Here is a 20,627-nt window from a genome sequence, read left to right on the forward strand (position 1 = left end):
ATCTTCAGGGTTCCATTTTCTCCTGTGTTGTCTACAAGAGCAAGTCAACAAGCTCTGGCCCATCACACAGCTGTTTTCCATGTGTAGCACCCTCTTGGCACAGGCGCTGCCAACCGCCTGGCACCTTTTGGGATGCTTGTCCACTCGGCTTTTTCCCTAGGTGTTTTCTTAATGTTTCTCTTCTGGCCCAAATAGCCACAAGTGCTGACAATGCAGTGGTAAATCAGTAAGTGCCAGGCAGATGTAAGGAAAGATCACGTCATACTGTTTTGGACTTGTCCCCTTCCAAAATTTGTCCAAGTCAGCAGAGAGCGCCAGGGTGGTTTGCTGCCTCATAGTTTGAAAGTACTGTAGTGGTTTTGCTCCTGACAGAGTCAAGGTCATGTTTTGTGTCTGCAGCTTATACTCCACCCTGAATTTAGTTGCCTCATTCTCCTTCCCTGCTCCCTCAATTCCCTTGTGAAGGTGTCTGAGGACTCTGCTCTGAAGAAGAAAAAAAATTGATGTGGGTTTTTTTTTTGGGCCATGCTTGCAGGGTGGGGGTCCTGATGCTGGCAGAGTCATACCTCTCTGATACCCAGGTGCAGAAGTGGTGTGGAGACAACCAGGGAGGCCTGGAGAGAGCCTGTGTGCTGGAGTGGGCTTTGTTCTATGCTGTTCAGGAACATGAACTATGCATTTTTGAAATCCTCCTGGCTGGTGAGAAAACTGGGCTGTGGGGCAGTCTCCCAGTAGAAGAGACTGAGTCCTTGTCTCATTAGGGCAGACCTGGGGTGGACACATCTGGGGAAGTGAGCCTGCTTCTCCTCCCCAGCTCCCTCCAGGAACAGAGCTGCTGTTCCGATTGCACAAGCTTTTGCAGCGTCACAGGGGTCTCATAAAAAGACCCTGTGCCAGGTTATCCCTTTGACCTTTGGGTGAGGGTGGAGGCTCAGAGCTGAGCAGGGGTGCTCCTGGGCACCTGCAGCACGTGTGCCCTGCCAGGGACTTGCAGGGGTGGCTCGTTGGAGGGGCCAGGAGGTCTCATTCTGTCTCCAGCCTGCAGCCTCGAGGATGGCCTCTCCTGAGAAGTTACAGCAGCCCGAGGGCTCCAAGAAAGCAGGCAGGAGAAACCAGTTAGACCAACCCTGAAGATCATTGTTCATTCTCTATGGAGTCCATCAGTTTCCTGCAGGCACATGGGAGGGCTGACAAGCAGGGATGGAAATGAGGTAGAGACCTCATTCTTCCTCCTTCCCATTCTTCCTCATGCTTCCTCCCTCCAGAAGGGAAGGAAAAGACCCAAGTTTCTTTGGAAAGGTTACCGTGGACCAGTTTGCTTCTCCAGGCTGCCTGTAGGAAGTCTCCCATCTGTCTGTGTTGGGTCTTACCATTGAGCACAACTTGGGATGCTGGGTGGGAGATGGCACACGGTTGAATCCAAGAGTGGGAAGCAACTGAAATAACTTGTGAAATGCCAGCATCGTGCTTGAGGAGGAGGAAAGGAGGGCTGGGATGTGGCTATGGTGGAGGGAAACAGTCACATAATCTCATCTGTGTTGAAATGGGGTGAAGAAGATGACCTGATAGCTGAAGAGTGGGTTATCGAGGAGGAGAAAGCTCTAGCAGGAAGAAGGATGCAGCAATTGAAGGAAGAAGAGTACAGCCACGTGGAGAGAGAGAGAGAGAAGAGGGCACTTCCCAGAGCGGTGCTAGAAGTTAGTAGCAGTCACTGTACAAACACTTTGAAAGCTGCATCATATACATACATGCCAGTATGCACGCAGAATGTCACTACTTTATTTGGCTTCTCATCTGCTTTGCTTTCCTTTGCTCTTGACATGACAAACTCTCCCAGATACTCTCTAGCTGCTCCTACGGAGAGTGCAGGACCAAACCTGGAACGTGAACAGGCTTTGCCTCAACGTCCCCACAGCCAGAGACATGATCCCACCTGTGTTCCTGGTCTCTTGGGAGCAGCTGCCATCGTTATTCCCAGTTATGAGCACAGTGTGTAATACCTGTCCAGCCTAGTGCAGCTGGAGGCTGGTGCCCTGCTCCTGCTAAGGGGACTTAGGTACAAATCGAGCAACCTTGCATTGATCTGTCCCTGTCAGTAGTGAAGGTGAGAGATTGACTCTGTAGCAAAAGAGCGTGCTGTATGGTTCCTGGCCAGAGAGCTCGAATGGGTAGGAACAGGAACAGAAGAATGACTATAAAAATAGGGAGCAGATCTGTGCCTCACTGGTTTCCTTTTCCAGTGCTGAGGTATAAAGCTGTGAAATGGGCCATGCTTCTGGTAGGAAATCAGACCATATGCCCAGGTGTCATGAGCTTATTTGTCTTTCTGCCCATTCTTACAGGTATTCCAGTATCCCAAGGCCTCTCTTTCCAGAGAAAAGGTCTTGCCAATGCACCAGACCAGCGTTGATGGGGTAGAAGACATGTCCATGCTGGGAGATCTGCATGAAGCTGCCATCCTGCTTAACCTCCACCAGCGCTACCAACAGGGTAACATCTACGTAAGTGCTAAAGCTGGGCTGCATCCCTTCTGGCTGATGATTTTTGTTTAGCTTCAGGGCTGCCACTTTGCATGTGAAATACTGTTTTTTAGTATTGTTTCCTGAGCATTGTTTCACATGGATAAAAAGGGAGAGCTTTTTCTGCCTTTCGAGCTCCACCAGCCCTGTAAGATCCTACCCCTACCAGAGGGCACCTTTTTGCATCTATAGAACAACTTCTAAAACATGGACATGCACCTCTAGGCTTTGTGGTAATTGTGCAGCTCTGTATCCTCCATGACCACCCATGTTTTACAAGGTGGCATTCATGTTCCCCAGATTCCCCATTATTTCTGTTCAGAGGTTTATATGGCTAAGCAGACTGGAAAGCAACATGTACACAAGGCTGTTGTTGAGTATCCCTCCTGATCCGGATAAAGCTACTGCTTGACAAAACTAGGAAGGCAAACCTGTTGCCTAATTCTTTGGCTTTTACATGGAATTGTGCCTTTTTTGAGTTTCTCTGCTTTCCTTGCACAGATGAATCCTCAAAGCATCTCCTGATTTCCCTGTTGGGCCGTCAGGGAGGAAGCAAGTGTCAGGAAAGGGACTTGGGAGGAAAAGCACACCTGGGACGAGGCATCCCTGGAGTGCTGGAGTGGCAGCATCCTCTACTCAGACTTGGAGAGGACTAGGAGGATACATTACAAAGCCTGCTGTACCTTGCTTTATTCTTACCTTGCTTGTCCATGCTGTGTGCACCCAGAGTTTTTCAGATTATGACAGGAAAAATTTAAATTTCTGTGTTGCATAGCAACTGTTGCCAAGGCAACCAAACCATATGCACCTGTATTCCAGGAAATGATCAATAAAGTGACCCCATTTCTGAACTGTCGCCTGCACCGGGATGCAGAGGAGGCTGCAAATTCTATTTTTTTTGTTGTTGTTGCTGTAGAACCCTTTGCCTGTTGTCTATTAACATAGCCATAACTGTGGCAGTACCCATGTGCACACACTGTTTTGATGGCCCTTGTCCTTGCTGCTCTTCCTGACCTGTTTGACACGTGCTGTGTGTTTGTGCAGCTCTTTGCCCATTTGGGTATACTCCCTTTCTCCTTCCTCATGCTTTGGAATGTGAGGCGGGATTCTCTCGCTTCTCAGTATGCACCTTGCACCAGAAATGCCACAATGCCAGTGCTGTGACAGTGTCACAGCAGCTGTGTCTCCTTAAGCCTTTCCTCTAGCTCTGATATGTCATTCCTTCTCCTATCCAGCATTAGTTCTGTGCCTTCTCCATCTGTTTGTAAAGGTTTTACAGTTTAAATATGTCATTTTTTGCCTGTTCATAGTGCATGAATGTCAGCTGTGCACCTCATATCTGAATTTTTTGGAGATTTGTGAAGGGGCCTGACTTCTGTAACATGCATGGCACTGGGAAGAATGCCTCAGTGAAGGACTGTGAGCCCCTCCTTGAGTGGGACTGTGTCTGAGTATGTTTGTGCAATGTCTGACCTGGAGGACACCCAACTATGCAAGTGCTGTTTTACGTTTCTGCAGTGCAGACATTAGTATTGCAGTTACCTTATCACTGTTAGCTTTTGCCGTAGCCCAGCTACATATAGTTTTCAGTTAAGCAGAAATTGAGAATGTCAGCTGTAGTGCCACCTAATGACTTGCAGTGATTTGTGAACACCATTAATGCTGCAGGGATTGAGTTCATTTAGTATCATCCTCAATGGTCTCCACAGCTAGAACATAGTAGGCTTAGTTTGCAGGTGAAGCTGTACTGAGAGGAGTTATGCTTGTCTGTCAGGGCCAAAAATATTTAGAAGAAAATCAGAGAGCTCAGAAAAAAATGAGAAATATTGTCATTTTCTGGAAAACAAATTCACCTGAAAGAGTACGTAACCTGAAATACTGCTAATTAGTGTCACAAATAATAATAAATAAAAATAAACAATGAGGGGATGGAAAACTGAGAACATGAAGCGGACAACTGCTGTGAAAAAGGGCAGTGCAGTTCTGAGCTGCATGCCTGGAGGCATCCTACCATGAGCTCCTAAAGGGGATCCTTTCTGGTCAGGGAGTGTAGGTAGCGGTATATCTAGACTGGTGTGGTACCCATAATTAATGTGCTACAGGAATACTGACAATCTCAACACTATCTTTTGTTTTCCAAAGAAGTATTATTCAAGCTCTACCAAACTGTTTAAGGAAATTATGTGAACACAGCAACACCCTGCAGCATTTAAGAGTCTTCCTCCTTCATTCCTGTAATTCTTGTATGCCTAGTAAAAGTAGACCAAACATAATGCGAGTGATGTATAAATGAATTGGGGCTGTACTGCCACATTTTGTGCTGTCCCTAGCTCTGCCATGCCTAACCACCCAAGTAGGATCTGTTGTCGTCGGAAGTAGACATGCCACACGTGGCTTGTCCTGCTCTACAGTGTTCTTTGAGGATGATCACTCCTTGCTAATAGAGTGGCTGGTATGAACATGGTTAATGTGCAAATGCTATTGCTGTTAAAAACTGTGGACAGAAATTGTCTATAAGGGACTGCAGGTGATGAGGAGACTGCAGCTGGGAGATGGAAAAGTTTCCTAGAAACACATTTGAAAGAGATGGCTGTAGTGGAAGAAATTCTGGAAGGGTCTACAGTGGGAGCTCTGTTCCATGTGAGAGTTGAAACTAGAGCGGGAAATGTAAAATAAAGCATCTGAGAGGAGAAAATGCTGTGAAGGTCTGGGAGAAGTGTTAGGATGGACAGTTCTGTCTTGCAGTCTCTGGTCTCTGTCTGTTAGTCAACTGGTTGTACAGTGCTTTTTCCCAGTCCATGTTTTCTCTCTCGGTGCTTTCCCATTTCATCCCACCTGTCTTGCCAGAGATCATCTGCTGGCTTATTGCTTTCATCACCAATGCATTATATTTCTGCCCACAAAGGTCCATGTCAGCAGGTCCTCAGGACTTGTTCCGTGCTAGCCTGCTCATACAGATAATGCAATTAGGCCCAGGGTATGTCGTCCCCGTTCCCCCCCCTCAGTGATCTGTAACTGCTGATTTAATAAAGAAGTCTTAAATATTTTGGTGACTACAGCTTCTTAGTCTGGCTTTTGGCTTCACAGCCTTGCCGTTGCAGCGTGGCCCCAGATTTCATTTGGCAGGGGAAAGCATATATCTTTCTTGTCACTGTTTCATTTATAGCTTCTCCAATGGATGCATGCAAATCCTTTTCTATGTATGCAGTGACTCGTAGTTTATGGTTTGAAAATAATACTAGATGTTGTCCCTGGCCACAAAGCTCTGTACCTACTGCGGCAATCTAAGTGTTTCCATTGTCACCTCTGCCGAGAATGGGTATTCATGGAGTAGAGCAGCTCAAGATGTCCCTATGAAGGAGGCCACTGCACCAGCAGCAGGATTTCACAGAATCATAGAATAGTTTGGGTTGGATGGGACCTTTACATCTTCTAGTTCCAACCCCCCTGCCATGGGTAGGGACATCGTCAACTAGTCCAGGTTGCTCAAAGCCCCATCCAACCTCCTAGCCTTGAACATTTCCAGGGAAGGGACATCCACAACTTCTCTGGGCAACCTGTTCCAGTGCCTCACCACCCTCGTAGTGAAGAATTTCTTCCTTATATCTCATCTAAACCTATGGTCTTTCAGTTTAAAACCATTACCCCTTGTCCTATCACTACAGGCCTTTGTAAAAAGTCCCTCTTCAGCTTTCTTGTAGGGCCCTTCAGGTACTGGAATGCTGCAGTAAGGTCTGCCTGGAGCCTTCTCTTCTCCCGGCTGAACAGCCCCAACTCTCTCAGCCTTTCCTCAGTGGAGAGGTGCTCCAGCCCTCTGATCATTGTTGTGGCCCTCCTCTGGACTCGCTCCAACCGGTCCATGTCTTTCCTGTGCTCCAGAGCTGGATGCAGGACTCCAGGTGGAATCTCACCAGAGTAGAGCAGAGGGGCGGAATCACCTCCCTTGACCTGCTGGCCATGCTTCTCTTGATGCAGTCTGGGAGACAGTTGGCTGCCTGGGCTGTGAGCGCACACTGCTGGGTCGTGTTGAGTTTCTTGTCAACCATTACTCCCAAGTCCTCCCTCAGGACTGCTCTCAATCCATTCTCCACCCAGCCTGCCTGTATTTGTGCTTGGGATTGCCCCAACATTGCACTTGGTCTTGTTGAACTTCATGAACCTCTCAAGCCTGTCAAGGTCCCTCTGGATGGCACCGCTTCCCTGTGGTGTGTCGACCGCACCACACAACTTGGTGTTGTTGGCAAACTTGCTGATGGTGCACTCAATCCTACTGTCCGTGTTGCCGACAAAGATGTTAAACAGTACCGGACCCAGTACTGACCCCTGATTTAAGCTGGATGTTGACCATAATACAAAGCCAGTGTTAGGAGAGAGGTGGCACCATCGATCTGAACTGCAGCTCTGAAAATAACTGGATTTGAGCTGGTTGGCTGAACTGAAAAAGTCATGGCCCAAAAACCAAAATTAATTTCCTTCCTTTTCACAAAAGAATACATTTGAAATTCAATATTAGACTTTGGTATTTTATTTTAGACCTTACTAACTCTTTTCTTGAACTGTAAGATTTTCAAAATAAATATGCTCACAATAAAATGTTTAGAAAATGTAGAAATGTTTTGACTTGAAATCCTGAGCTTCATCTTCAGCTGTCAATTTTGATTTGGCTTACCAAATGATTTAAGCTGCTCCAAACAGCATTTTTCAGCAGAAGAAAGATGACATGCTTTAGTGGCTCTTTGCACATGTGTGCACGTATGTGTGTGTTTTTCTGTGTCCTACCTCTTTGGGAGGTGCTTGAACCCTGCCAAACCCCTTCCACTTAAGACTGTGGATGGGAGCATTGAAGATATCTCCTGACACTCCTTCAGTCCTGGCTCTGCTTTTCAGCTTGAAGCACATACAAGGTAGCTGGGTATGAAGATGGCTTCATGTTTTTGAATTGTGTACGCTTAATATAGCTAAGACAACAAACTAAGAACATTTTATTGTAAAGCAGCAAAATTCAAACTGCCCCATCCATACCCAGTCGTGCAGCCCCTGCCCAGGGGTTTGGCATTCTTTGCCAAGTTGGGGAGCGCTCTGCTGAAGCCCAGCTTCCTTATTTAGGCTTTCTCCCTTCACCATGAGTTATTTCAGGGTCCAGGTTTGTCGTGATTTTTTTCTTCAGGAGTTTTATTTCCTTGCTGTGTTTTGTTTTCTCACCCTAGACAAACATTGGTTCCATCTTGGCATCAGTAAATCCCTACAAACCCATCCCTGGTCTGTACAGTGTGGATGCCATAGACCTGTACAGACAGCACCGCGTGGGAGAGCTGCCTCCCCATATCTTCGCCACTGCTAACGAGTGCTACTGCTGCTTGTGGAAGCGTCATGACAGCCAGTGTGTTCTGATAAGGTTAGAAATGGGAGAACCAGCTACTCCCTGACTGCATTACACACCTTGCTCCTGCTGCTCCATTTGCAATGACATCTGCCTAAATATCCACACCATCCAACCCTACCCTTCCCCTGACCCCTGCTTGCCGCGGTGGAGATTCCATGTGTTTGTTCCTGGAGATCGCTTCTCTGCTGCGGGTGGGATGCTAGTTAGCTCGGTCTGTGCTGGATTTGTGAATGGGACGCATATCTTTTCTTTAACAGTGGAGAAAGTGGAGCTGGAAAGACTGAGAGCACCAAACTTCTGCTGAAATTTCTCTCAGCCATGAGCCAGACCTCCCTCGGGGCCCCTGCGTCTGAGAAGAGCACTCACGTGGAAGAAGCCATCCTGGAAAGCAGGTACGGTCACCCCCACAGGTGCCAGCTGTCCTGCCCCGCAGATGGGGCACTGCCTTCTGCATGGTGTCTGCGTCGGGGCCGCGGATGGAGCCGAGCCTGGGCAGCCATGCTCGTGCAGGTGAACGGTCTCATGTCAGGGAAATGCAGATGTCGCTGTCTCACCGGGATGCCTCACGCTGGCTGCTCTCCCAGGGACAAATTCGGCTTCTTTCCAACAGCAGCATGGGGTGCTTGTGGCAGCTGGGGAATTAGATTGCTCCTTCCTTCAGTAAGCTATCTTCTGTGCCTGCCCAGCTGCACCCCCGAGCTCACCTGCTCAGCATGGTGCCGTCCCGCTGCCCAGTGCTCGGGCCCACGTCTCTGGTGGTGGTGGCTGCAGGGGACATGGGTAGCATCTCTCTCTGCTGCAAGGATGGCTATCCCAGGTCAACCCCATGTCCCACAGCTCTCAGTTGTGGCTGTGCTCGCAGTGACTGTCCATCATCCTCTGACTCCTTTAGCCCCTACTCTCCCCCAGGCTCCTTTTGTTTCAGGCTGCCGGTACGTTTTGCCCTCAAAGGTCCTGTGGGCCACCTTGCGCCTCTCTTGCTATCCAGGCAGGCAATTTTAAGAAGAAACGTCTATGGGAGCTGCAAGGGGCACGAGCGAGGAGGTTTGCTAGGAGCTGCACCAGGGCAGGTGCAGGAGAAGGCCCTGGGCTGGCCAGAGCATAACCACTGGGGAATAACCAACCATCACCCACCAAAACCTTGCCAAGGTGTCAGGCAGGCAGGGAAGTGGATGGTGCCCGGATCAAACGTGTCTGGGAAAGAAACGGGCAGCCTTGAGTGGATAGAGACGTGCTCTGTGGGGGATTCTTCATGCCAAAGGAGGTCCTGACACCCCTGAGGGACTGTGCCCTACGCCAGGCATGCCCCTGAGGGACCATGGCCCATGGGTGACCCATGCTGGGACCAAGGAAAAAAAAGTGTCAGGAAAACCTGAAGAAGCAAAGTGCAGCAGAGAAAAACCTGTAAGAGGCAAAGAGCAGCAGAAAAAATGAGGAAGCAGAGGGTGACAAAAAGACAGAGATGTGTGTGACCCCAGCCTCCTGCACTGCCCGCTGCCTTGTGGGGGGAGTTGCAAGGGAGTGGTAACCTGAGGTAGAAATGGAAGCTGAGGGTAAAAAAGGGAAGCAATAGGTGTTTGATGTCAGGTAAAGCCTTAGGAAGGGGGAGGAAAGATGTTTACTTAAGTGCCTGTTTTATTGTTCTTATCCTCCTTTTTCGTAACTCCTGAATTCTATTTAATAAATTAGATTAAACAAAAATTTCCCAACACAAGACTGTCTTGCCTGTGACTGGACGACCTTGCTGGGGGTCTTGCAGTTCGGTACTGTCAAAGGCGAGGCTGCAGGCTGGTCCCAGTTTGAGCCTGTGATAGCTGCAGAAACCTCCAGAGGAGTAAATCAGATGTCTGCAACAGGATGGAGTTGTGCAATAAGCTGAATTCCTTTGAACCACCTGCATACAAGTGACTCTCACGCAAGTGGCGTGTTTCAGGGCCCAGAGAGCAGAGAGAAGGAATGTTTCCTGGAAGACAGGGAAGCAAAAAAGTTGCTAGTAACTGTGGTGAAAATCGCCTAAGCAGACACGCCGTGTCTAACATGGCAGCTGCAAGAGTGGGGCGGTTTTTAGGACCCTTGTAAGCAGAGTAGCATTAAGCAGAAGGGTTGCTGCCTTTGGACCTGGTGCTGGAGAGGCTGTTGTTGGGTGATTTATCCTTCGCAGGTGTGCAGGTTTTGCCAGGGATGTTGGCAAATTGGAAAAATCTCTGAAGTGTGATGAAGTCACAACTCAAGATCTGCAAAATCTGCTTTAAGGCGAGCAGCTTAAAAGTCTCAGACCTGCTTAGCAGTTAAGTGGTAACTTGACTGCGATCCAGAAAGCTGACGATGGTGGGTAGGTGACTCCCGAGTCTGCAAGATCCCACAGCTGTGAGGTGAAGTGGGGTAAGAGCTCGTGACTCGTTTTGTGTACATCCCTCGTGCTACGTGAGCTGTTGCGATGCGAGTGCAAAAGAATTTGATTTGTCACCTTTTCCCTGAAGAAGAGAAGCTGACGGCCTGGCCCAGAGCCAGAAGCTGCTGCCGCTCCTGACAAGTCTTCCTCGTATGTCTGCGGTTCAGCTTCACTCTCTCTGCCAGTGGCCCTCCTTGTGTTAGCTGATGGCGGATTTTCATCCTTGCACCCCAGCACATACCCAGGAACAGTGCTGGATTCTTTCTCCATTTCAGACAGCATTATAAACATATATAGTGTTACTTCAGCTTTCTGTCGTTTGCTTGTGTGTTGTAACATTCATGCTTGGTGTACTCGGAAATCAGGCTCTGAAAATTCCCTTAGCACCATTGATTTGGTCTGTTTTCATCTGTTTTATTTGAAACTATCCATCAGTCCATCAAAAATTCTGCAGACTTCCCTCTCAGCTTTTTTTCTTGCTTGCTTCACGTTGAAGCTCCCTTCTCCATGTTGGGTGACACTGCTGGCAGCATAGCCACCTCTCCTTTTATTCGTCCCTCGAATCGTCGAATCTTCTTTTTCATCTTCAGCTGTGTCTGAATCCTGGGGCTGCACATGTTGCAATATTTCTAAAATCCAGGCTTCACTTTCTGCTGCCCTGCTGAAACCGGTTCCTGCCATTCTGAGTCCCACAACGCACCCTGCCCACCTGCGGCCGGGCAGCCAGCATCACCTTCCTGACACACCGCTCCACTGCGGCTTCAGATGCCCCGTCATGATGTGCCTGCCGGCACGGGCAGTTTCCTTGGCCCAGGGACCTGCCCTCATTCCTGGCTGTGTCAGCTCACCCACCCCTCTGCCTTGCAGCTGCCGCCGGCCTCAAAACACCCGCGTGCCTATATCCTCCCCCATCCCTGAAAGACTTCCGCACTCATGTGCGTGAGCCCATTGCCAAACTAAGCTACTTCCTTGTGCTTTGCTTATCTGATTTAATGTGATTTACAGCCCTAAAGATTGGCTGGCTGGTTACTGCACTCTGACTGCCACTGTGGTGGTCGTATAGTGTAACCCTGTCCTCCCTTTTTCTGCTTGTCCCCATTAGTTTTTGTTGATTCATGGCATTGGTGTGCTGCTCAGCGGGATATTGCTGTGCAATGTCCTTATTTACACACTTGTTTCAGAGGCGTGGGTCTTGGAGTTCACATTCTCCAGGGCAAGGAATTTGCCTCCTCATCTGCGCACGCAGACTTCTGCGACTGGGTTTTCTGTGGTTGTAACATATTATAACAGAGCTATCTAGTTTCTGTATTTTTGTTTGTTTAAAGTGATATTTTCAAGAGATAAATTAGGAAAAATACTGCCTGAAGTTTCCTGAAGGTTGTTGGGCCTTTCCCACAACCACAGCTCTTGCTTAGACAGGGCTTGCTAAGCTTGAAGCATTCAGCAAACTCCAGCAGTGTCTGTGGTTGTGATTATTTACCATCTTATAATTATTAACTTGTGAATAATCCTGTATCTGCCTCTGTCTCAAGTGGAACCACGCAGTAAATCGATGGAGATGTTTAAAAAGGCAGTATTTCTCAGGGTAATAACGGCAGTAACTTTTGTTATAAGCTATGTATGTTTTAGATTTAAACATGACTGCGTACAGGCTGTTCTTGTAGCATCTCTGTGACTCCTTGCTTGTTAGGCCTTCAGGTTATTTTAGAATTGGCTAAATTACAAAAATGAATATTTTAATCCTGGATTCAGCGTATCAGTTGGAATGGTTTAGGCTCTTCCCTTGTACAGTGAAGTAAGAACCAAGCTGCATTTTAACTCACTATTTTCCGTGCTAGATGAACCTCCTGAAGACAGGAAGGTGATCAGGAGACAAAATTCTTCAATTCATCACCCGTTTGAAGTCTGGTGATAGTTTTGGGTGTTTGGGTTTTTTTCAAACACTTTTTTTTCCTGAAGTGGATGATGTGGCTCTCTTGGAATGACATTTTCAGATCTGTAATGTGTGTATATTCCCTCTGCCTGGAAACCATATGGCTTGTATCAACCTAGGCAAGATTTAAGTAACAACAAGGATTTGTGTGTTCCTGTATCAAATTTCAGTACCAAACAAATCAATTTAGTACTATGTTTGTCTGCTAGTTTGAAAATATTTACCTGTAATTTTAAGAGATGGCTTGTACTGTCTTCTCTTTCAAAGGTAGAGACAGAAACAAAGAAGTATGTGGTTTAAAGCTACAGAGTGTTTGCCCTATATATCTGATGCTTCTGAAAATCCTGAATAAAACCCCTGTTTCATGGGATGCTGCTGTGTTGAACACACAACCTGGCTGGGTCTTGCCACCTTGCATTTCCTGAAGCCACATTGGTTGGGAATGTCCTTGACAGCGTGAACGCCAGCTGCCCATACTGATTGGGAACTGATTTAATTAACTCCAATCTCAAAGGTTTAAAATTTCTCTAGCAGTGTGTTAAACTGCTCCTGCCATCCTTCCTTGCCCTTGAGTTCTTCCTGCTTGTCCAGTCTGGTGCTGTAGCAAATTAATCTCACGTGGCAGTGCACGCTGTGCAAACGGCAAAAGGCTGGGCACGCACTTTGTTTTAATGGTATCCCATCACCAAATGTATCTTCATTGCCTTCTTTCTGCAGCCCCATTCTAGAGGCCTTTGGAAATGCCAAGACAGTTTATAACAACAACTCCAGCCGCTTTGGCAAGTTCATCCAGCTGCACTTCTCTCAACATGGACACATCCAGGGAGGCCGAGTAACTGACTGTATCCTTTGCTTCCGTGGACCACAAACAGATGGAGTGAGTGAGGATGAGGAGGAGCTCAGAGTGGGTCAGGGAATCTCTCATCATGGTTTTTCAAAGCAAGTTTATAACTGTGGGCAAATTTGCAACTTAAAGAGGGAAGAATTGTTTGTTTTGTGACTCTGCAGCACCTAACTCTGGAAACCTTTTTTCTAGGTACTACATTAGCTAGGGACATAGTTTGTCTTTTCAGTTTGGCCATCACAACACTTGTTACTTTAATCCCTAGAATTTGCTACCTAGGAAGATCCCTCATGTTTGTTGCATCCTGTTTTTCCCAGAGGATTGTTTCCTTATATTAGGTGTGCCAAGGAATTAATGATTTAGAAAAGTGAGACCAAGCTAAGAATCAATACATTCTGCACAATATTTGTATGCAGAGGAGAATAGGAATTTGGAGAGCCAATTATGACTCCCTGTTTTGGGTTGCCCATCTCCAGTGGACCTTGGAACTCTAATCACAGAATCACAGAATATCTCAAGTTGGAAGGGACCCATAAGGGTCATCGAGTCCAACTCCCTGCTCCTTGCAGGACTACCTGAAATGAAATCACATGACTAAGACTGTTGTCCAGATGCTCCTCGAACTCTAATAGATTTGGTGCTGTGACCACTTCCCTGGGGAGCCTGTTGCAGTGACAACAAGGGCAGGGAAGACTGGATATAGTCAAATTATGTTGTGCCGTGACCACTTTCTTCCCTGTATGCCCAGGTATCCCTCTCCCAAAGGCTTTGGCATATCTTTTGTCTGCATGAGGCAGCTAAATCTGCCCTGGCTACATTTCTTTATGTCGATGTTCAAAGCTGCTGGTGACTGCAAACCACACAAATTTCCACTGGAGTAGCAGCCAGATGAATTTACTACCATTGTAAATAACAGGCTTGGATTGTTTAGTCTCTGCTCTTTGTGCTGTTGGTAGATTAAAGATAGTGGTCTCTTGAGGAAGCAATAAGAACTGATGCAAGACTTGCTATGTGCAATACAGACTTGCAGATTAGAGTGGCCTCTCTAATCTTTCTAGGTGTCCCTAATGTGGCTCATCCTTTGTTATGTTACCTCACCATTGTGCAAGTCCTGTGTTCTATCTGACCCTGCCCTTTTAAATGTCTCCTTGGTACATAGTACCTCCTTGGACAAGGAGTAGAGAGGAGGATCCGAGGTGATGTTTGGGACCACTCTTTGTCCGCTTTCTAAAGCGTCTGTTATTTAACGATCTGTTGCTTGTTGCAGGGTTCATCCCAATATGTCTAGAAGATTCCTGGCCAGTCATCAGGAGGTGTGTGCATATGTAATTTGGACGTTTTCTCCTTAACTTGCTGTTCAGATTTACTGGAAAAGGTAGGTATCTACCTATCTGCTGACTGCTGGGTGAGCCCTCTCCTCACAGTATGGTGGGACAGTGCCAGGTCTCCTCCTGGATGATGCTGCCTCTGTCACAGCACATAGACATTAGCTCTTTAGGTGTTACTACTGCAGCTATCCCAACTGAGGAAGAGGATGTTGGAGGAACAATGTTCTATATCTATCAGAGCCTGTTCTCCTGTCTTTGACAAACATTGTGCATTGCAGAGAGACTCCGAGAAAAAGCTGTTTACCAAGAGGAAAGGGAGAGAGAGCAAGTACCTGGAAACTCAGTTCCGTAGAGAGGAATATGAGGGTGCAACTCCAAATGCAGACATCTCTGCTCTAATGTAGTTTACTTTGGACTTAGGAACTCACTGAGGAGCAGGGCCAGAACTGACAATATTCAGTTTGTCCATGCATGTGCTCTCCAAGTGAGTTCAGAGGAGTCTGTATGTGCTAAGCTGCACAGTCGCACCTGACAACATCTTGATGTAGAGCTTAGACAACACCATCATTAAACTGGAAGAAGCCCCTCATGCATTGGCCCTGGAGATTTACGTGTATCCTGGTCTGCTCGTTGTCTTTGCAACTAAAAGTGCGATCTCTTTCTACTGGCTACTCCTGTATTCTTTGTTTCAGAACAGAGTGGTACACCAGAACCCCGGAGAGAGGAATTACCACATTTTTTATGCTCTGCTAGCTGGTGTAAGCGGGGAGCAGAAAGGTAAGTTCATTTTCTGCGATACGGCTCTGTCGTCTTTGCAGTCCTGCATGTGAAGCAAAGTGTAAGTCAAATTGTCCTGGTTTTGGTTAAAACAGAACTATTCTCATTTCGTGAATCTTCCTTACAGCTAAAGCATGGGTATTTCAGGTACTTGATACATAACTTTTTCTTGAAGGCCATATGGTGATTTCACGGGAAACAGAAAGGAGAGTTGAGAGAAAGAGGCCGAGGATGACAGAAATGCTATATGAGAAAAGACACTTCAGGCATTCCGAGCTGGCAGGAAAAGTCTGTGCAAAGTGAAGAGGGAGTATAGAGAGGTGAGATAATGAAACTGTCTAGAGGCAAAGGAAGGGTGAAGAGTCTTGATTCAGATGCTGATGGGACCTGTTCATGGAGTTCAAAGACTGGACTGACAGACATACTTCGACAACAAACCTTCAATATAGGTAATAGGAGAAATAAGAATTAGTAAGACCTGCAATGTAGTGGCAGGACTAGAGTGAAAACATCTGAACAAAGGGTTTATAGCTCTGTACATGGGGAAGGGAGAGGTGGGTCTAGAAGAGAGCATGCAGAGAAAGAGGCAGCTGCACCCTGTGGAAGAATGCTTTTTGTAGTGCAGCAGCTCCTTCATAACGTGTATGTGTACCTGCCCTGGGCACTGCTGAGCACTGGTGGTCTTGCTGAAGAGGTCAGATAGGTGGGCAGGAACATGTTACAGTTGCACTCTGGTTTTGAGGGACTGGGGAATTTCTTTATGCCTTTGTGTGTATTAGACCAATCAGGTAGAAAAATTTGGCCTGACACAGAGTGGAAGGGAGTAGGGCTTCAGTGCTAGGTAGTTCGTGCAGGAATGGCCACGTAGGTCACTTCAGAGATCCATGTAAAACAACCATGGTTATCAGGTCCCCACCTGGGAGGTGGGGCAGGTACTTAGGGAAAGCATACAAAACAGGTTTTTTCCTTCTGCTATTCTTCCCCATCCCTTTTGCAAGCTGGTGTCCCAGGTTGCTTCACTTCCCTCAGCTGTAATGTGTTTCTGTCTCTTGATCATCCTTGTGTCCTTTCTCCATAGATCTTTTAGTTCTCTGTCCTTTTTGAAGTGGGGGATCAAGCATGCATGTAGTATTTAAGATCTGGTTGTGCAAAAGATATGTGCAGAGACCTGATTCTGTTTTTGTGTTCTGTTCTGTGTTCCTTCCAAAACTGGAGGAAATGGACTGGGTTCAGTTTTTGACTGCTACTCAACATGAGTTGATGTCTTCAGAAATCTTATTGTGACTCTCTGAGCTCTGTCTCAAGTGGTGATTTCTAATTTAGAGGAGTATATAGCTAAGAATATTTTTCTGTATGCTTTACAAGATTGAATTTCATCTTCTGTTATTTTTTGCCGAGTCAGTTCAGTATTGAAATATTCTTCTGTGACTCTGCAGCTTGGTATTTGACTGTTCTAAATCATTTTGCATGTCATCTGTAAGCTTTGTTACCACACACCCCCCTCTTTCCCTTCCCCAGTGCATTCGCTGTCTAGGTGTGGCTTTTGAGGGATACGGAATCTGTTCAGATGAACTTTCCCTGTGGTAAAGATACGCATTCTTTTTGGGGACCAAGATCATAGAATAAAAAGGCTGAATGCTAAATAAATTGTTGTCTTTCTCCTTCCTGCCTCTTTTTCCTCTGTTGCAGAGAGCCTCTCCCTCTCTGAGCCAGAGACTTATCGCTACTTGAACCAGTCTGGCTGTGTGACTGACAAGAACCTGAATGATGTAGAGATGTTCAAGAAGGTCATGGTGAGTCCTGTCCTATCTTCTCCCGAATGTCTTGGGCATAATTTCATGGGCTAAATGTGCTGCAGGGTCTAGATCTCGTAGGCAGAATTTATCTGCCCTAAGCCAAAATTTGATGTTCAACTAGTCTGAAACTCAGCTCTACCTTTCTTTTGTGGTAAAAACAAGGCTCATTTTTAGTCTACAGAAATGGGGGAATTTGGGAAACAGTCAAGAATGAATAATAATTTAGAATGATGGAGGCTTTGGGGAGCATGAACCTCACCCCCCACCAAATAATGGTTCCTGGGAGCCCTCTAGATGACCTGATGCAGGAAACCTCACATTGACCATTAGAAGGGGAACAGTTTGGTCTGAAGGAAGCATTCTCCAGAAATTTTCTGGTAAAGTTAGATCACCTGTGTAAATGGCATATTCTAAAATACCACACAGATTTCAGTAGACATCTGTAACTTTATCAGAGGTTATGGGTTTAGCAGGATGAATCTGCAGTTCGTGTTTTGTTTGATAAGGGGTTGTCGGCCTGAGGGCTCTAATAGCGTTGGTGAAAACAGATAGGCAAGGTGACAGGAGTCATCTTAGGATATCAATAACTCCTGCTTAGGTGTGGTTTAAGGGAAGGAAATGTGTCCTGTACAGCAGAGGTTTCGATGGCAACATGGCATTTATACTTCCGCTGAGGAGAGGCCTGGAGGAAAGAAGAGAACTAGAGCCCTGGAGTGCCCCACTGACAGGACAAATGCATGCAAACTAGGTCCTAGCTCTCAAAGTCAATTTACGTCCCAAGACCCGGGCTCAGATGCACTAAGACATATGGAATGTGTTATACTTCCTCGTTATCTCATAACCTGTTTCTAACCTTCTAGCAGTTAATACTGAAAGTCTGGTTTTAAATCTTCCTGCATAAATCTGCTATTCTAAGCTAGAGAAAATTAAGGGGGTTACATGGATCAAAGTAAATTAAGTATATTATATGGATCTGTCCTTCAGGGAGAGCAATAAGGCAGAAAGTGGAAGTGGTCCAGTGACATCTATAACCTGTACTGCCAGTGTTCAGGGAGGGATTTCCTCACATAGGCACAGACAAATACATTCTTCCTGTGACAGACAGGCAATGGCAGTAGCGAAGTCCAACTTGAGAATAGGGCAAATGCCCACCTGCCTTACATGAGGATAGGGTAAATGAAGGAGAGAACGGTAGACAGTGAAGGTCATTGACAGATGTATAGTTGAGAGATGGGCTGTGCCATCCCCATCTTCACTTTGATTCATGATGACTATAATTCGGAGTTTTATGCAGGCCGGGCACGAGTGTGGTGGTTGCATTGTACTGTGGCTGTATGTACAGCTAACATTAGCTGTATGGTTTTGCACAGACTGCCATGAAGGTGGTGGACTTCAGCACCGAAGAAATCAGGGACATCTTCAAACTCCTTTCTGGCACGCTTCATTTGGGAAACGTTGAATTCATGACAGCTGGCGGGGCCCAGGTTACAACAAAAGCAGGTAAGTGGAACCCTAGCGACTTGGTAGACCATGCTGCGTAAGGGCCGAAACAAAGCTCACTCCATTATCCTTTCCCCCTCGGATATGCTGGCCTGCAGTCCCTTTGCCAGCAGATTCCCTGCAGTTCAGCCCTGCAAAAGCATTGCCACAGGATGCATGGCTCCAGAGCACCACTATGGTTTAGCTGGGCTGTGGCCCTGTGATCCATTTGTTCCCCTGGATACTCTCAGATTGAGTCCACAGTCTCACAGTTTCTCTTTTGCATTGAAGGAGCAGGAAGAAATAGGAACAGGGAGGAGTTTGAGACAAAAGTGGTCTGTTACAGTATTTCCCACATCTTCCTTTGAAGCATCTGCTAGTGTGCACTCTGTTACAGTTACCCAATCTGAGCTGGTCTGGTAAAGTGAATCCCTAAACAGACAGAATCAATAAGTATGTGTTACAAGTGTTTCAAGTCTTAAGTTATTTGCCTCTCTTCTTGACAGCCAAGTTTAGCAATCCTACACTCACGCTGCACTATTGCGCCTTTAGGAAAACATATCGTCTCATTCAATAAAATTTTTTGCTGGTGCTAAGCTTTACACAGTGCTTTGCTCTTCCTGTTGTCAGCAGAAAGGCTGACTTGCAGGAGTGCCTGTGGCCCAGGACGGGTGCTGACCCTACCTCAGACTGGATATGTGGGTTTACGGCTTTGGGTATGCCAAAAAGGATTAAGTAAAGGGGAGTGTGTTTTGCGCTGGGGCTGAGGCATTTGCCTTGTAGGAGACCCTGGGATTTCCTCATTCAGCTGCACACTATAGATCCCTGATGGGTGATGGAGATCCATGCAGGAGAAAAAAAGTTTCTTCTTTTGTTATCAGTGCTGAACATTGCCAGTGACCTGCTGGGCTTAGACGCCTTCCAGCTTTCTGAAGTACTGACGCAGAGGTCCATGATTCTGCGTGGGGAAGAGATCAGCTCCCCTCTCACTGTGGAGCAGGTAAGTGTCCTAGTGTGTGCTACTGCTGCTGCCGATTCTTCATTTCCAGGCCCTCTGTCTCCCTCTTGTATCATCCATTCAAGTGTAGGGTTTCCTCTTACACCTCCTAGGTGCTCTGCTGCGTCCTCGAGTATTTTGCACTTATTGGTAGGTCAGGTCCCAGTGTTGACTCTGCTCTTTAGGCTTTAGAGGGGGGTTTGCCAAATGACAATGCTCAATACTGGTTTTAAGTTACCTCCACTCAGCAGAAATTGGTCATGCTTGTGCTGTGCAGAAGGTACATCAGATGCTTTGTGGTAATTGCATGTGTGCATGCTTTTACCTTGCAGAACTCCCAGGTTACGTTGCATTTACTGGAAGATAAAAGCCCGCACACAGTTACCATGAAACATCTGGCAGAGGGTAGGTTGTTGCCCCACAGTAGCTTCTTTGTGTATCCATACCACAGCAAAGGAGGAGCAAATAAACCGACAGGCAGTTCTCATCTTCTAAAGCCGTACTACATGCTGGAGGCAGTCCTGCTTATCTATTGCGTTTCTCTGTGGTTCATTACAGTGTTGTGCCTGCTAACTTTACCTTGTGGTGTTGCTGATCACTTGAGGGCACTCTTGGTGTTTTAGGTCCACACACAGATAACTACAGAAAATCTTCTGTCATTAATAAAATGCAAGACATGGGGAAACAAGGAATACTATTACTGGGATGGAATAAGCATCATGTTATAGCAAAATGAATATCTGTAACTGAAATCTTGTGCTGGCACGGACTGAAGAGGGTTGTCCCCTCTACATTGCCCCCTCTACATATTCCCTCTAGATATCCAACCACTACAGTTGCAGAGAAACCAGAGTTACTAGGCTCTCTCTGACGGATGTCTGCTTAACTTTCCTTCAGATTTCCCGTGGAAGGGATTTCACAGCTTCTTAAAGTATCCTGCTCTAGCTGCAGTTGAGTCTGGAGCTGAAAAGATTTTTCTCATATTTATATTACACTTGACATCCCAGCTGTCCACCTTACAAGCTTCTGCTTCTGTGAAGTTTTTCACATGATGTTCTCTTTTCTAAGCTAAACAATCCAGTTCCTTCAGTGTTTCCTTGTAAGTAATTTCATAAATATCTTCTTCTTCTGTCTCTGTTTTCCCACATCTTTCAAGAAGTGGAGTGCCTATAAGTGGAC

At 46.6% G+C, this 20,627-nt stretch overlaps 1 protein-coding gene across 2 annotated transcripts in view; it reads left to right on the plus strand.

Moving 5' to 3' along the window:
• The window catches only part of LOC104329058 (unconventional myosin-X-like), a 99,938-nt gene that overhangs the window by 17,180 nt on the left and 62,131 nt on the right, over nt 1-20,627 (plus strand). For both annotated transcript variants that reach the window (XM_075430031.1, XM_075430032.1), the window contains exons 3-11: nt 2,343-2,501; nt 7,727-7,914; nt 8,160-8,294; nt 12,945-13,069; nt 14,433-14,446; nt 15,092-15,176; nt 16,866-16,969; nt 18,343-18,472; nt 19,333-19,451. In XM_075430031.1, the coding sequence (XP_075286146.1) occupies nt 2,343-2,501; nt 7,727-7,914; nt 8,160-8,294; nt 12,945-13,069; nt 14,433-14,446; nt 15,092-15,176; nt 16,866-16,969; nt 18,343-18,472; nt 19,333-19,451 (1,059 nt within the window). The remainder of the gene's footprint in view (nt 1-2,342; nt 2,502-7,726; nt 7,915-8,159; nt 8,295-12,944; nt 13,070-14,432; nt 14,447-15,091; nt 15,177-16,865; nt 16,970-18,342; nt 18,473-19,332; nt 19,452-20,627) is intronic.

This window comes from Opisthocomus hoazin, chromosome 9 (assembly GCF_030867145.1).
Source record: "Opisthocomus hoazin isolate bOpiHoa1 chromosome 9, bOpiHoa1.hap1, whole genome shotgun sequence".
Taxonomy (NCBI): domain Eukaryota; kingdom Metazoa; phylum Chordata; class Aves; order Opisthocomiformes; family Opisthocomidae; genus Opisthocomus; species Opisthocomus hoazin.